At 37.5% G+C, this 16,894-nt stretch overlaps 1 protein-coding gene across 1 annotated transcript in view; it reads left to right on the forward strand.

Annotated features, from left to right (window-relative positions):
- Positions 1 to 16,883, forward strand: part of LOC118752539 (LIM and SH3 domain protein Lasp-like) — a gene marked incomplete at both ends in the record, with an annotated part of 30,164 nt that extends 13,281 nt beyond the window's left edge. The window contains 2 exon segments of the mRNA XM_036487446.1: positions 16,325 to 16,457; positions 16,748 to 16,883. Of these exon segments, the coding sequence (XP_036343339.1) occupies positions 16,325 to 16,457; positions 16,748 to 16,883 (269 nt within the window).
- Between the last annotated feature and the right edge of the window lie 11 nt (positions 16,884 to 16,894).

Consider the following 16,894-nt stretch of genomic DNA (forward strand, 5'->3'; position numbering starts at 1 on the left):
ATTACCAGCATCGCGTTGAATACTTTCAAAGCTGGAGCGTTTCTGTTCATTTCGGCGACATCACCTAGCCTGCGTAGCCGCTGCATTTTAATTCGCTGCACTATGTCTACAACGTTGTAAAGCTCATACAGCTCATCGTTAAATTGTCTGCAGTATACGCCATCGCCAACGCGTAAAGGCCCGTAAATCTTTCGCAGAATTTTTCATTGTCCATGCCTCCGCGATATATACCAACACGGGCATACTGAGTGACTTATAGAGAGTGGTTTTTGTACGGTTTTTGCAACGCATTTCTTGGATGGCGGTGATGTCAGCTTTTGTCCTTACGAGGACATCAACCAGCCAGGCAGAGGCACCTTCCCCATTAAGGGTCCGGACATTCCAGGTGCATGCCCTCAAATCATAGTCCTTTAAACGTTTGCCGTGGTCGTGATCATAAGGAGGGGTCTCATCCGAGGTTTTGGCTTGCTTCTTCACTGAAAGTGGTTTTTACGTGGCGGGTCCCCAACCCAGCGTACAACCCATTGCTGGGACGGGGGTGGTTTCGCAACCAAATACACGTTTATATAGCGAGCCGCTTGCTCCAAGCAGACACCCGCTTGCAGCCGCACCTACTGTTGAACCGACGCTGCAGACTTCAGCGAGCCCTTAAACCGAATAAGGCGGAGTGGCCCCACCGAAGCTCCCTCTCTTTCTGCCGTGACCCAATGCTCCACTCGGATTGGTTATCGCATCTTGCAAATGGGTTGCTCACGTTGCCCAGAGTACGCGAACGAGGACGCAAGAGTCGGGATTGAGTATAGCCATGCAACTGTAACTGCTTACGCAGCGCAACGAGTATATCCCATTGCACTCCTAATGCTAATAAAATTAAAATACAAGTGAATTCGAATATTTCATTAGTACAACATGGGGAAAAATATGACGGACAATTTTATTCGGCGCAGTCCTTATGTAAATACATATGTACTTTCACTTAGCCTGAGTGAAATGAAAAGCTCAGCCACCTAAATATTTATTGCAACCGCACTTTCATAAGAATTAACATGCATATTAACCTAAATGTGGGTTCCAAATGCAAAAAAAACGCCTATAAAAAATGCATATAATTTGTAATTTGGCATATATGTCGTCTCCCCTTCGGTAATACATATTGGCAAACAAACATTAATAAAAAACTATAAAAATTGAAAGTAGGCGCACAATGAAAATGGCCATGCCACCGAACAAGCAACCAGGTTGCAATTGCAACCAACTAAAAAAAAATTTGAAACCTATCCAAATGCATAGGAGCAGTACATACATCATTTGCTGACACGTGTGCTAAAAAATAAATGTTTTTGTATTAAGTATTATGTGTGGACTCATAGTGCACATATGTATGTATGCTTATCAACATTGCTTGCTGCCCATTTTGGTATCGGTGGTAACGCTTTTACTTTCATTGCTTTTTGCCAGATTTCTTTTTTCACCGCCACAAAATGAGATGAGATCACCTCAATGACACACATGAGCCGAGCCACCGCTAGAAACAAAAAAATGAAATAAAATGGCTCAGTTGAACAAACAAATATGGTAGAAAAAAATCTTTTCAATTACTTAAATTGTTCTACTTTTTTATGTTGGCATTTATTTGTGCAACAAATTTGTATTGAGTGCGCCAACATAAAAAAAAACTACAACTCAGCTAACTTTGTTGTAGCGTGTGCAATATGCACATACAAACATACATACGTTATTCTACCTCACCTTGTGCGCGATTGACTGGCTGGCTGACTTTGTGCTTTCGCCTGTGCTTGTGCCCCAGCTTATGACGCCAAAGCCGGCGTTGTTGAGTTCAAATTGTAGAACGCTGCCTAGGCTGACTATGTAGTAGATATGTATGTATAAGGAGTGTTTGTCATTCATCACTGCCATATTTAGAGTACACTAGCATATATATTGTGCGCTATCAGATATTGTAGATGAAATGCGCATTGAAAAATAAACCGCCAATTACACCGAAAATAAGTGCACTTACTCGCACGCGCATACACACTATACACATACATATGTAAATATGTAGTACGTTCTAGCATAGCAGTTATGGTGAGCTTTGCTTGCTCTGAGTGCAATTTGCAACGTTGATTTCCGTTCAAACAGTCTGTGATATTTGCAGCAGGCCAATGCAAAGTAAAGCAAAGCAAATGGATAGAGTAGTTCTAGTGGCAGTGCCAATTGATTATAAACTGCCGCTGGCGTGCTCATTCCGGCGGTCAGATCATCATATTTTCGGTCAGCTTAACGACCACCACACTGAGTTCATAGTTATTTTCATATCTACGTCAGTAAAATTTTTTATGCATTTAAAAAAAAAAATAAAATAAAAACTTCACTGCTTGTTACGGTTAGTAGTGTATGACTGAAAGTAGCAACTTTGCCTTTTGAAGTTTGTTTTTTATTGATCAAATTGATGGCACAGCCAACGCAGCTTTATTTTTCATACCTTAAAATATTTCATTAAATGCATTGAAAAGTAAAAAAAAGGAAAATATAGAAAATGCAGCACATTTGTTTATATTTTTTCTTACTGCAGAGAACCGATACCAGTGTTTATCTCTAATACAGTTTGTGGGCTCGTGTAAATATCTAATGTAAATATATGAAATTCAATACTCTGGTTGAAAACTGCAGCCCCTGCTTGGCTTTTACATTTGTTAGGCATTCCTTCTTTGCGTTCCTAAGCCCCAATTGTCTTTTATAATACAAAAACCAGTCATAAAATACTAAAGGCTCGGTGCTAAGAAAGAACAATCCTATTGCAATTTTCAGAGGATATGCTGTTTTAATTTGGGCGTCGAAGTACGCATGGTACTCTAGAGAAACGATCCAGGGCCGAACTCAAAAAGCTCCAGCAATCGCTTCTCTCCTTCGCGACCAAAAGTTGGCATCTCCTTGCTGGGCTATGTACATTACTATTCAGATGAAAGTAACCACTCCAAAAATTTTCCAACGCGGCGTATGAATAACATAAAATTATGCAATTTATCTTTTAAACCAACATTTTCTTTTAAAAAACGGTCCTCTATGAAATAAATAAAGTCAACTACGGTACTTGACGTCCGCCAAACGCTTTCTGATAGTTTTCCAGCTTCCAATGGGGTTTAGAACGGAACTGTTCCCAGACTTCGTAGTGAATCGGAAGCCATTATGATTGCTGCAAAGAGTGCAACGATAAGAATGCCTATATGTATGAATATAAAACGAACAATTAGCATTGTTAGATACGTTTCTGGGCACTTAAAGCTAATGGTGTTTTCTTTTCTACAAAAAATATTGCCTTTTCATTGTCCCCTTTTTAATATTTGTGCGTAGAGTTCACTGAGAAGGGAGCATTTTTCCGTAGAAAAGAAAGCGCCATAAGCGATCACCAGAAGTAAATCTTCACAGATGGCTCCAAAATGAACATTGAAACAGCAATTGGCGTCTTCTTCCAGAAACTGGCCAGGAATGTTCACGACCGAGGTATACAATTACCGTAGCAAAGCGGGCTAACAATATCGACTTAGCTCCTTCTAAGATCTTTACAATCTCTTTGACCGCATATAACTATGTAGTCAATCTTTGCTGGGAACCGGGGTTCACAGCGGTATTCCAGGAAATCAGGGAGTGGACTATAGCACGAAAAAAGGTATTTTAGATCCTGGGGTCACATATGCACTGTATCATGCTCACTTGGTCACTGCTCGATGAACAAAAACACAGAGTTTGCTAAGTATCTCAAAACCGAACGTTCGGCTTCTCATTGGAATACTAACGGTACCTGGATCATGGGCCACATAGTCGCCGATGAAAAAGGAATATAAACTATACGGCTCTATGCGAGTGGCTCGCACTGCAGAGAAAGTAACTCAAATTTCTGGACACCATTTAGACCGAAAGCTTGGACAGTTTAGGCAAAACGCCTACTAGAGTCCCCGGAAAACCAGAATGATTTTAAGGCATATAGTGGCAGGCCTGGCCAAAGCAAAATAAATGCCCAGGTTAAACAGTGTTTCATTACGCCCCAGTGGCGCGTAAGATTTCTTACGTCGTTATTGCTTTGTAAGTTGAAGAGTGCTTTGATTCCTCGTATTGATATTTCTGGAATTAGAGATTTTCCCCTTCTATTCCTTTCTATATTTGTCCGGTAATGTTGCGTTTCTCTATTCATCCAGATGTAAAATTTCGCCCATGGTAGACCGTAGAAGTGCTCTGTGCCTAGAGTTCCTTGTGCTGCTAATTTCCTGGCTAGATTATCTGCCACTTCATTTAGCTTCCAACGGAAATTTATTTTGAGAACTCTAACTTCACAGCAACTACTTGCACTTACCGCTCCAGAAATAATCTACTAAGTAGTAACACAATGTACAACATAATAAATGTCTCATGTGGGCCGCTCGTAAGATTGCCACCTAAACTGATCTATAACCCTATTGACTCTCCTCTAAATCCCAACCCGCCCTGGTTCCGAACTCACCACTCTGCGATTGAGCTGTCGATGGATGAGTCTAACTAGTCCTGTCCTGTCTATCCGGAGATCTGTCATGCCTGAAACGCATGCAAACCTTAGCTGCAACAAGGTAGTAGGAGTCGGTCGGAGCGTATGTCGCGTCTGATGTGTGAAAACTGCATACAAGTTGTCGCTTTCTCTTCCCATCTACCAACCCCACACCGAATTTGTGCGCCAACTCACGTCAACTGTAGCCATGTCGCACCTCTCGCAGTGATATCATCAGCCTTATCAGTAAATATAAAATGGAATGTCTAAGGCGATTAAACGTTCGAATTTTTATTAATAAATAGCAAATGCCCCTAATTCTTGGTTTTTATTATAATTGCTAATTTCATTGATCCCCTTTAAATTAAAGCTCGTAAAATTAAGAGTTAAGCTCTTCACACGCCACTTCTTGCCTATTATTTGTTAATCTGCTTATCTTATTTTTGCAATACCGACAATACAACAGCATGTGGTGGGCGAAGGGACACCGATAAATACCAGCAACAGTTGCAACAACAATACTTTTTTTTAGTTTTTTTTTAAGTGCTGTCTTCTCAATGCGCTCGTTAATGCATCTGCATACCCCGTTGCTGCTATTTGCTTTGGTTTTGCCGCTGCTAATGCCACTAAAAACATCAACGACGGGGACGATACGTTGACCTGTGGCAACAGCTGCGTGCATATTTGCCGCAAGCGACAACGCGCCATAAACTCAGCCGTTGATACGTATGTATGTATGTGACAAGGGAGCCAGGGTTGCGGCAATGATAGGGCGTAGGGTGGGTCTAAAGGAATCAAGCAGTGACTTGGCCAAGAGTATCGTATGAGTAAGTGATTTGTGGGTAAAAACTAGCGCATGGCTTATTTGTTGGCACATTGACACATTAGATCATTGTTTTGCTGCTATGTATTTGCCTTATTTTCATTGCCTTTTTTTCTTCAACTGGTTCTCACATTGTTACGCTGCGCTGCGCTGTCGCCGCTGTTGCGTTTATCGGCCTGCCTGCCTGCCTGCTTGTTGGTTGACTTGCCGTTGTTTGCCTTGCCACACAACAACTCGAGTTCAAAAGTTACCAGCAGCGGTGATGCCGGATTTTGTTGCTATTGTTTATATAATTTAACGTTGGCCATCGTCGATGATGGTACATATGTATGTCTGGGTGGATGTGTGCTGTTTGGTCATCAAACGGCCTTGTGCCACTGTGCCAAAGCACCAGATTTTACCTACTTTGTTGTTGGGCTATTTTACACGTTTTGTGCTGAGTTGCGCGTGGCATGCAGCATGTGGTGCGGTATTTATACACTGATATGTATGTACATATGTTTGAAAATTTTTGTTGTTGTTTTTTCTGCCTATTATGTGCCAGTATGTTTTGGCTTTTGTTGTCACCGATTTGCTACTCAACCGGCGTACTACTTTCGTGCCGCATTGTTGGCCCACTAAAGGGTTGGGTGCGCGGTGCATACATATGCACTTGATATGTACATTAGGGTGGTAAAAAAAAAAAGTAAAGTCGGAATTTTAATGCTCTCAGCCCCAAAAAATATATAGAGGTCGCTCAATGCGCTCAAAGTTTTCCATGTATTTTGTATGCAAAAAAAAACATTTTTCGTAGAAATGGTATAAAATTCTTGAAAATCAATATTTTTTCGATCGGAAAACTCTTTTTCTCTTCAGGAGACTTCCAATATTAATACCCAATTGTTTATTTAACAATTTTTTAATACTAAAGATTTTTCATTGATCCCCCATTGTATTATCACGGGTTTCTGGGGTTTTTTGGCGGACCTATAAAATATAGTTATTATGAAATAATTGTTAAATAAAAAATGGGGTATTATTATCGGGAATCTCTGGAAGAGAAATATACTTTTCCGATTGCAAAATATTGATTTTCTAGAATTCTATACCATTTCGACGAAAAGTTGTTTTCCCCGACCCCTTTTTTAATTTTTTTTTTAAATATTTTTATGCAAATTTTTTAAGCTTAAACGGTTTTGCCATTTGGGGGGATTTAAAAAAAATCTTTAAGAAACTATTTTTATTTATAAAAAACTCAATTTTTGGAGGCATTTTCAAATCGGTCCTCCTCACGTAAATCTTAATATTTTTCCGAAATATTTTGGTGGGCGTCTTAAAATATAATAGATTTTATAATTCCAATGGAAACACAGTACCAATTTTTTTTTTTGTATGGGGAGTGATGCAGTCTAATGTACATACATATATGAATGTTTAGTTGAATGCTATCATTCACAATGACTTGTTGATGTGAATCCATAGATAAATACATATGTACATATGTACATATATACATGCATATGGTACTTAAACTTTAATCGTTTTTATTTACAAATTATGTGCTTGCCATTAATAATTTATTGCCATAATCGCCATCCCCTGTTTTCAAGTATCACCTCACCTCATTTCAAAATAAATTGCGAAAATTGTTGGTCGTAATGTCTTTCGATATGTCGCTCGCTTGTCTACTTTGCTAGATATCCTTTTGCTTTATATGGTTCATTGAACTGGCCGTTCGTTGCATTTTGAAGTTGTTTTCTGGTCACAGCAGGACAGCCGGGCCAAAGGAAATACGCAACGCCACAGACAATAGCCGCGAACAATGCACTTTGCCCCTGCATTAACGTACACATACACGCATGTACTAACTCGCATAAGCTTATAGCTTCACAACATATCGATTTTTCTTTAATTGCTTTTGTAGCATTTAGCACATTAACAAGGCAAGAAGCCACAATTGTTACGAGTATGCACTATAAGGATATGTGGTGGTGTCATTGTTGTGGCGGCGTACAATTCTTCGTTGTGGTCATTCAAAAGTACAATTAAACCTTTTAGCTATAAACTTTCTTAAGTTTGTTTACAAAACAAGCAAATATTTTCGTCAGCAAAGTGGTTGTTGCGATGTTTGCCACTTTTAGTCCTTTTTATTACTAAGACTATTGCTTTCTTAAGAGTACCGAAACAGGGCTAAAACATTGGCCTTTGAGAGTCATAAATGCGGCATTTTTTTTTCAAAAGACAGGACTGAAAAGTAAAGGAATCGAAAAGGCTAGATATTCGGAATCCGCTGAAGCTCTCAACTGCGTTTGTATTATTTAGGCGAGATTGGGTTAGGTTAAAGTGGTTGCCATCAGCAAGGAGTAGATAGACTTGTGACTTATAAACGTCAGTGCCTAATGATGTATTCAACGCTAAATGCTGTGCGCCGATAACAAAGTTTCGCAGGCTAATGCCAGTTAGTGACCAGACTCCTCGGGGTTGTTTAAAAACTGCTAATTAAGATGTTACGACCATAGTCGCACAAAAGCTAGGCAGCCCAAGAGAAAGTTTTGATGACAGCTGTGACAGCGAGCATATGGTGGGTAACCATAAAAAGTCCACGGGTTTTGGGACACACGTCACTGTTGTTGGGTTGAAGGACTTTCTCTTCCAGACACATATGTCGGCACATAATTGAAAAAGACATAAATACCAAGAAAACTAGGAAGCAGAAGAACGAAAACCAAACCATAAAAGGGCTCAAAGAAAAGCTAAGGGCAAACAATGTTATAACCACAAAAGCAGACAAAGGCAGTACCACCGTATGAATTGATAAAAAAGATTACATAGAGAAAACTGAAAGTCTAATAACTGAAATAGGGTGCAATAAATTGGGAAAAGATCCCACTGAAGAATACCAAGCAGCAATAAAGAATACCATAAAGAAAAGCACAACCATAATAAAGGATAATCTACCATATAGACTAACACTTATGAACCCGAGTGTCCCTCCGTTGATTGCCTTGCCGAAGACACACAAACCAGGCACCCCGATGAGACCTATCATTAATTACAAGTCTGCTCCCGGATACAGACTCTCCAAGCACCTAAAGACGCTGCGCAATAAATATACTATTACAAATACAACGGAACTAATCGAGAAGATGAAATCGTTGAAGATCAACGAAAACACTAAATTCGTATCATTCGACATCAAGGACCTTTTCCCATCGATACCAACAATAGAAACCATAAAGACCGTACAAGAAATACTGATGGCAGAAATGAAAAGAGAAGCTATCACGGAAATAATAAACGCGTTGAAGGTCACATTAAAACAAAACTACTTCCGGTTCAACAATAAGATATATAAACAGATTAACGGGTTAGGAATGGGCAATCCGACGTCAGCAATACTCATGGAAGTATTCATGCAAACACTGGAGGAGAAATACATGAAAAACCTATCGACCAACCTAGGAGTAAAATTCTACGCGAGATATGTCGATGATGTAATATGTCTAATAGAGGGAAACAAAGAGAAACAGATACTAGACTATCTCAACAAACAACACCAAAATATAAAATTCACCATGGAAACGGAAGAGGAAAGAAAGATTAACTATCTGGATTTAACAATTAAAATAAACGATACCACGAACAAGATAGAGTTCGAAATATACAGAAAACCAACAGCCACAGACACAATTATACACAATAGCTCAAACCACCCACAGCAACACAAAAATGCAGCATTTAAACAACTAATAACGAGGCTTGAAAGGACCCCTCTAACAGAAGAATGCTACAAGAAGGAACTGGATACAATATATGCCATTGCGGAAAATAACGGATATAGGAGAGGCCTGGTGGAGAAGTTAAGAAAGGACACAAAATCGAAAAAGACTAGCAAAGAGAAAAACAATAAAAAAACTTGGGCAGCTCTAACTTACACAGGAAAGACATCTTACAAACTTGCCAAATTCTTTCATAAGTACGACATTCAGACATCATTTAAAACAAGGAACACAGTGGGAAATATATTGAAAGAGAAAATAAGCGAGGAAGACCCGCTAGATAAACAGGGTGTTTACAAGTTAACCTGTGAGTGCCGACACAGTTACATAGGACAAACAGGGCGAAATATAAGAACAAGGTATCGAGAACACATAAGGGATTATAATAAGAAAAAACGAAAACCAGAGGCTGCAATAGAATCGAACTTCGCGAATCACATGATCAAAAATAAATGCACACCAATGAAGATTGGACAAACAACAGAACTTCTCCGTGTACAACATAAAGGACAAAGATTGAATATATTAGAAAATATGGAAATATATAAACAGAAGACCTTCAAAGGACAAATAATAAATGAGCAAATAAATACTGCATCGGACGTACTGTTTGAACCTCTAAAACTACTGTACAAGAAGAAGAATGACAACAAGAAAATATTAAGGACAGATATGGAAGGGAATACACCGACTGCAAAAACAAAGGGGGTAAAAATCACGGACTTCTACCTGCCGTCAAAAACGAGCCAAAACAATTCATCTACCTATTGAGTACCGCAAACACTGCAAAACTAAAAAGACGTACCTAACAAAAGAAAGAGGTAGTTAACAAGGAGTATAAATACGAGCAACCAACAAAAATTATGCAGAACGAAAAATGACACTGAAGATGGCACAACGCCGAAACCGGTTTGTCTCCAAACCAAATTTGACAAGGGATGACGGAAATTCGTTCCATAATACATCATACACCCACCCTGTCGGAAACAACAACAACCAAAAAGGAAAGACTTTCTCTACCCCTAAATCCAGCATAAATACCACCAATAATATCAGCCTGAAGATCAAGCGAAGAATAACTCTGGCCAACAGGTGCTACTTTGGGCTCGGTAGGCAATTGAAAAGCAAAGCGCTCTCTCGACACAAAAATTACGCTCTACAAATCTCTAATCATGTCCGGTCTTTTGTATGGCGCAGAAACATGGACGATGTCGAAAAAAGATGAGTTGGTTTTGGGGGCTTTCAAGAGAACTATTCTACGCAAGATCTATGGCCCTTTTTGCGTGGGCGACGAGTGCCGAAGATTATGGCGTTGTACTTAGTTAAGTCCATAAAAATATAACGATTGCGCACATAAAAATACAACGAGTCTTTCGACTCGGCAACCATGGATGGAAAACGAAAGTAAGAGGACCTACGAACAAAATGGAAGGACCGAGTAAAGAAGAAAGGTTGCAGAGCCAAATAAGAAGAGGAAGATACAATTGTTCAACGGCAGCAATATTTTACTTTTTTACGAAAATTTTACGTTACAGATTACATAACATTAGTGGGATTTTCGTGGCTGCATACCCTTTACTAACTTTTGAAGCAATGATTCAGTGGTCGCGTCATTTAATTTTAGTACTTAACTACGCTTACTTTTATAAAATTTTCAAGTCATTTAAACCTTATTGGAAAATTGGACCTCAAGCGATACTTTAAACAAAATTATTTTAACTGGGGCAAAATAACTAATAACGTGGCATAAACTTCTCCTTTTTTTTTAATATTAACCCAAAAATTTGACTCAAAAGTCTACATACATATATACATACTGTGAATTCCACTATTTCTCGCTTTCGCTCTGGAAGGGCTAAGTCCAAAGAATTCAATTAAATATGGTTACGTGGTATCAAACACCAAAGCATAGTACAATTACTAGTTTGTTTATGTGGCAAGTATTAGTCATTAGGCCATACAATATGTGCCACACTAAATTTTCGTAATCAAAATGAATCACTCGCGTAATTCACGTTTAGTTACGTATACGCCCCACCACAATTTTGTTTACAATGAGCAAATTAAATTCTTTTTCGTATGCAGGTACGTATAAATCAATCAACATAAAAATCGATAACAAATTGGCTGGCTAGCCATCAATTTATGTGCGATAACTTCACTAAAACGACGAAAAAATTAAAAATGCTAAACACACAAAACCCCACGCACTTTTAATACATACACAAACATACATGATTATAGTAAATTTTGAAATAACCCCAATATGAAACGTAAATGAATTTATTTGCCACAATGCTATTTAGATACGATTTTCCTGTCGCGTGATAGCAATACCAAATCAATAAGCATTGCACAAAACGCTGTCAATACTGGTATCTTATCAATTTGTTTATGGAGTAACACAAATACATACATACTTTCCCAACATGTGAGCAATCAGGTACTTTTGTTATTATTGGCAGCTGCTGCAACGTCATCATCACTGACTGCTGTCTGTCTGGTTGGTTACTCCGCTTACATACTAGGCTATTGGGCATTTTGTAACGCTTCATATCGCGTTCATATCGCGATTATCGTAAAGTGATCGCTTTAGTATATGCTTTTACACCTTTTTTCAACTACATTTTTTTCTGATTGATGGCTAAATGTCAGCGTTATAATTATTTGTTGTGTGTCTTTTTTATTACCAAGTTTTTTTTTACTGTTACGTCGATTCGGTTGACTGCGACACAAGCTGTATTAAATGCGTGGTGTTAATGTATGAATACCTGCTATACATCTGTACACCCCGTGCTAAAAATAACGCATCAGGGGCGAAATTTAGCTTTGAGTTACGAAATTTTGTCTTGTAGAAAAATTTTACAGCAAGTTGTTTGCAACCAAAGCTCAGTATGCCGTATTTCGAAAAAAAAAATAAATAAAAAAATAAAAACAGGTAATTTTTACGCAAAAAACCGACTTCAAATCTCATATAAAAATTTAGAAGTACCGTTAATTTTTTCATGATCCAATGATCAGATCTAAACCAGGTTAAAATGGGACCACCTCTGAGACACCACCTTTCCAATGCATAAAAGAAGTTTCGAAATCGGTTGACGTGGTTCAAAGTTATGCGGTAACATACATAAAAAAAATAATAAAAAAATAGTCCGACGAACTGATAACCTCCTTTTTGAAGTCGGTTAAATATCCAACTCGCTTGGACTTCTAAAAGGAAAGAAGGAAGTAGTAGACCGAAAAAAGCCACTGAGCACGAGGATGGGAAATATGGAACGGTTAAGTTTGCACAGCAGATTCCAAACCGCGAGGGAATTGAGAAAAATCCTAGCAGACTCTACATGGATACAACTCGCACTTTAGCCCGACGGCTTAACCAATTGAATAAAAAAAGACTTACCTAGCCGTTTATTCTACTTCCTTCGTAACACAGTTTTGCCGTCGGGTTCAGTCAATTTAAATTTAAACTCATCTGAGAAAATTACCCTTTTCCAGTTATCTACACCCCATGATTGGTTGGGTCTGGCCCATGAAAGTATTTTTTCTTCATTACTGTGGTCATAAGTGCTTTTTTGCAGGTCTGCTACAGTGCTTATTTGTATCGAATGAGAGTCTTCTCGATTTATTCTCAACCTGATCTGCAAACATTGCCGTTCTAAAATCAGATTTTCGTTCCCATTGGTTTTTTCGGCCTTTCGCTCCCTTCTTTCCATTTTAAGGACCCAATGAGTTTTGGTTACAACCAACTTTCTGAACAATTTTGAATTAATGCGGAATCTTCGCGTTTGCGAATACAAATATATTTATCTATTTATTTTTAACCGACTTCTCAAAAAGGAGAAGGTTATCAGTTCGTCGGAATATTTTTTTTTATGTATGTTACCGCATAACTTTGGACCACGTTAACCGATTTCATCGGAAAGGTGGTACCTCAAGGGTGGTCCCATACTAATTTTGTTTATATCCGATAATTGGATATTGAAAAGAAATTAACGATAACCTTAAATTTTTATGTGAAAATTGAAGTCGGTTTTGTTTTTTTGCTTAAAAATTACTTGTTGATTATTTAAATATATATGTTTATTTATTTTAAATAATTTCAATTTAAAATGTATTTAGTCCGATCCATAAGAGAAACCACACAAATAAAAGATTCAAAGCGTTCACACAGTTTACAAAAATTTATCAATTTTCAAAACAAAAAAATCATAAAATTTCAATTTTTAGTATGCAGTTTTGTAGCCCATTCTATTTAGTATATAAAAAAAATGCAAATTTCAACTGGCTAAAAATTACTATCGTTCGTATATCGTATTTTTGAGAATTGGTTTTCCGATGGTGTTGCGCGTTTTCTTCCTAACATAACATATCACAATATTTATTTTTATATGGAAAAAAGTTTGAAAACTTAGTGAAATTGGATTAATTTTTGTGAACTTTATGTAAGCTTTGAAACTTGTATTTATGCGGTTTATGTTATGGACCAAAATATATTTTAAAAGAAAAATTTTTTAGATAAACATAATTGTATTGCAAACAATATCATTTTGAATTTTGCACCTATTGTTTTGTCCATAAGTGTATGCAGATATGTGAGGTTGTTTTAGTGGTTGTAAGTTAGTTTATGGTAGAGTATTTTTCATAATTGCATGCGTGTGTATAGTGTAGGGCTTTGTTTATACAAAAAGTTTATTAATTGTGTAATTTTTGTCTCATTATCGCTTAGATAAGATATCATTAACTTTTAATTGTGCGGTTAAAATGCTTATGTAAACATTTATGAATATATGTAGATGTGTGAGGAAGAGGAAATTGACCAAGCAAAAATAAATAATACCTACAGGTTTGAACAAAATTGTTCACTATTTCGCTTATGGACTTCAGTGGGTTTAATGCTAGACACATTTCAGAGCCAAATTTCTCAGTCAGTTTTAAGGCTGCCTGAAATATGGCAGCAATGTTTCCTTCATTGCAGCCCACCACGTAGATTACTAGCTTATCTGCATAGCCACAAACGTTAAATCCGTTGCCTGTTTTGTTTGGCTTTGCAGGAACTCTGCATACTGCCTCCTAGTTCCTACTGCCTTATAGAGATGCCGTTTTTAAATCGATTAAATCGAGGATCGATTGAATTGAAGATCGATTAATTGAGCCCTTCCGATTCGACTTTCTGTCGATTTTTTAGTTCCGATTCGATTCGCGAATCGATTCAAAAAAGTTGATAATCGACATTCGATTTCTCCTCAATTGATGCATATTGATCTACGGTTTACCTCAGAAAATCAATAAAATTTTAAAGAAATTTGAATTGGAGGCTGATACAATAATATAATGGGGCATGACATGACACCTCCCACCTTTCTAACTTGAGAGAGCAAAGACCAAAGAATTCAATGACCCGCCTCTCTTTCTCCTCCGACTAAAGGGCTCCTCAGGAAAGCGTCTTGGAGATAACTCTATATAATATTATGGCTAATACTACAACAAAAACTCCAAAAATCGGAATTACAAACTGTATGGAAATTTTTTAGAAAAATTTTGCACTCCTTAATTACCGTTTTTAGAAAAAAAATTGAGAACGCAAATCTTTTCTGAAATGGGAAAATGTAGAGTTTGCGAAAACAAAAAAAAAACTAAAGAGCGTCCGTATTGCAAAAAAAATATACATATATGTATACATGCGTAAGTAAGCTCCATTGTATTATACACTTTTTAAACTACATAGTGGTTAATTTCGAAGTAAATCATAAATTTTTTTTCATTAGTGATTACAAAAAAAAAACAAATTTAAGCATTTCCTTAAGTAGGTTTAATGATGAATTTCCACTAAACTTTAAATGACAACGTTGTGCACTACGTTCATAAAAGTAGCCCATTAGGGCGATTCATGAAACATCGCGAAATGGCATTTTTAGTGAAATGGCAATTTTGCGAACAAAATTGCATGAACAAGCTATCGCAATTCTGAATTGCAAATGTATTTTTTTTCAAAATGTTGCACATAAGTGAAAAGGAAGCGCTTTTACCATTACACATCTTGGCAAATTTTTATTTTTATTTATTTTTTTATTTTTACAAAGTATTTACGAATTTTTAGCTACTTGATAGCATTTAAATAAATGTAGATATGGCAGCCGTTATGAAAAATTTTCGTATGCTTTAAAAATTACTATAATAGTTTGGTCAGATTGCCGTGTTTTGTTTCTTTGTAAAAATTAAGGACCACTCAACACAATTCGACCTGTGGAACCCTTAAATTTGGACACGCAAAAATCTTATAAGTTGTTTTTGGAATATTTTTGAAGGATTTGTGGGCCTTCAGTAGACTAAGCCCTTTTTAATTAACCACTTGACAGTAGTGAGCTACCCATGGGTCCAACAAAAAAATCCAATCCCACTGCACCTCAGCCGTCTGACGTTTTTTAGACTCAAAGTGTACACATCTAGGGAGCGGCCTATCAGGAACTTCTGGTCACAGTGCTGTCGCCGAACGAGTGACTATATCAGACGGATCTTGCATTGAAGTGATTTCATAAAAGCAGCATATCTGCAAAAAAAAAGTTATCGACTGTTTCTAGTTCGTTTTCATTCCTGCAGCTTCTACCGACCAATGCCCAGTAAGAACCGATAATATCCTCGCATCGTCGGGTCTGGGTTTTCCCAAAGGTCGCGTGCTCTTTTAGGGTTGTATGCGGGCCAGATGAATGAGTTTGGCTTTATGCCTTGCACGACCTATAACCTGGATTCGGAATTTCCGGGTCGCTGCGATGACCTGGAACCTTAACTTAATTTACTTCGAAACGACCATCAACTCTTTCGAATGATTTATACACTCATACATAATCAGCTTCAACGCTGTCCGAAAAAATTGGGACTCACTCGGCTTGGCAGTGCACTGCAGTGTCATAAGCTATTGAGCTCCATGTTTTTGGGGAAGAGTTTCAGAACTCGTTTGTTACAGCATCTAAAATTCGAATCTCACCGGGGTGTTGATGTGATGGTTGTTAATGTAACGGCTGCTCTTTTGTTAGCTTCGATAAGGCTTGTCTATGGGTATCATAAGCTACTGTTTGGCATGATTGAAAGGTTCTAGTATATCGAGAATTTACTTAATATAATTTTAATACTTAATTTTAATAGTGAGTCTTTCTTGTCGCCACACTGCATATTTTACTTCGCGTATTTTCATATTTTAATGTTTTTTCGCTGTATTTTTCATTGCAGGCACATTCCAAAGGCCAAAGCGACAGTCATTGCAGACACGCCCGAACTGAAGCGAATAGCTGAGAATACAAAAATCCAATCGAATGTTAAATATCACGAAGACTTCGAAAAATCCAAAGGCAAATTTACACAGGTTAGTGAAACAACTATTGCGTAGCGGCACGGTTTATAGAATATTAAATATGTAGATTAAAGTAATTTTAACTCCTCGAATACTCGTGCAGGAGTATTATTAAGCAATTTTAAAATCCATAAAAAAAATTCACAAGTTGCTTTGGTTAGAAATAGTATTTGATACAGAATATTAGAGCACTTTAGCCACTGCAAAAAATGAGTTATCTTTTTTATACAAAATATCCCCTGATTTTTCTTTAATTGTATTTTACACACATTTTTTTAAATTGAAAAAAAAAAAAAAAAAAGGTCGCCGATGATCCCGAAACATTGCGAATTAAGCAGAATACAAAAATCATTTCGAATATTGCGTATCATGGTGATCTAGAAAAGAAGGCCGCTATGGAAAAGCAACGAGAAGCTGCCGAAATAGCCGATGTGCGAGGTATGTAGCAA

Source organism: Rhagoletis pomonella, unplaced genomic scaffold (assembly GCF_013731165.1).
Source record: "Rhagoletis pomonella isolate Grant_MI unplaced genomic scaffold, Rhpom_1.0 Rhpom_scaffold_01614, whole genome shotgun sequence".
Classification (NCBI taxonomy): domain Eukaryota; kingdom Metazoa; phylum Arthropoda; class Insecta; order Diptera; family Tephritidae; genus Rhagoletis; species Rhagoletis pomonella.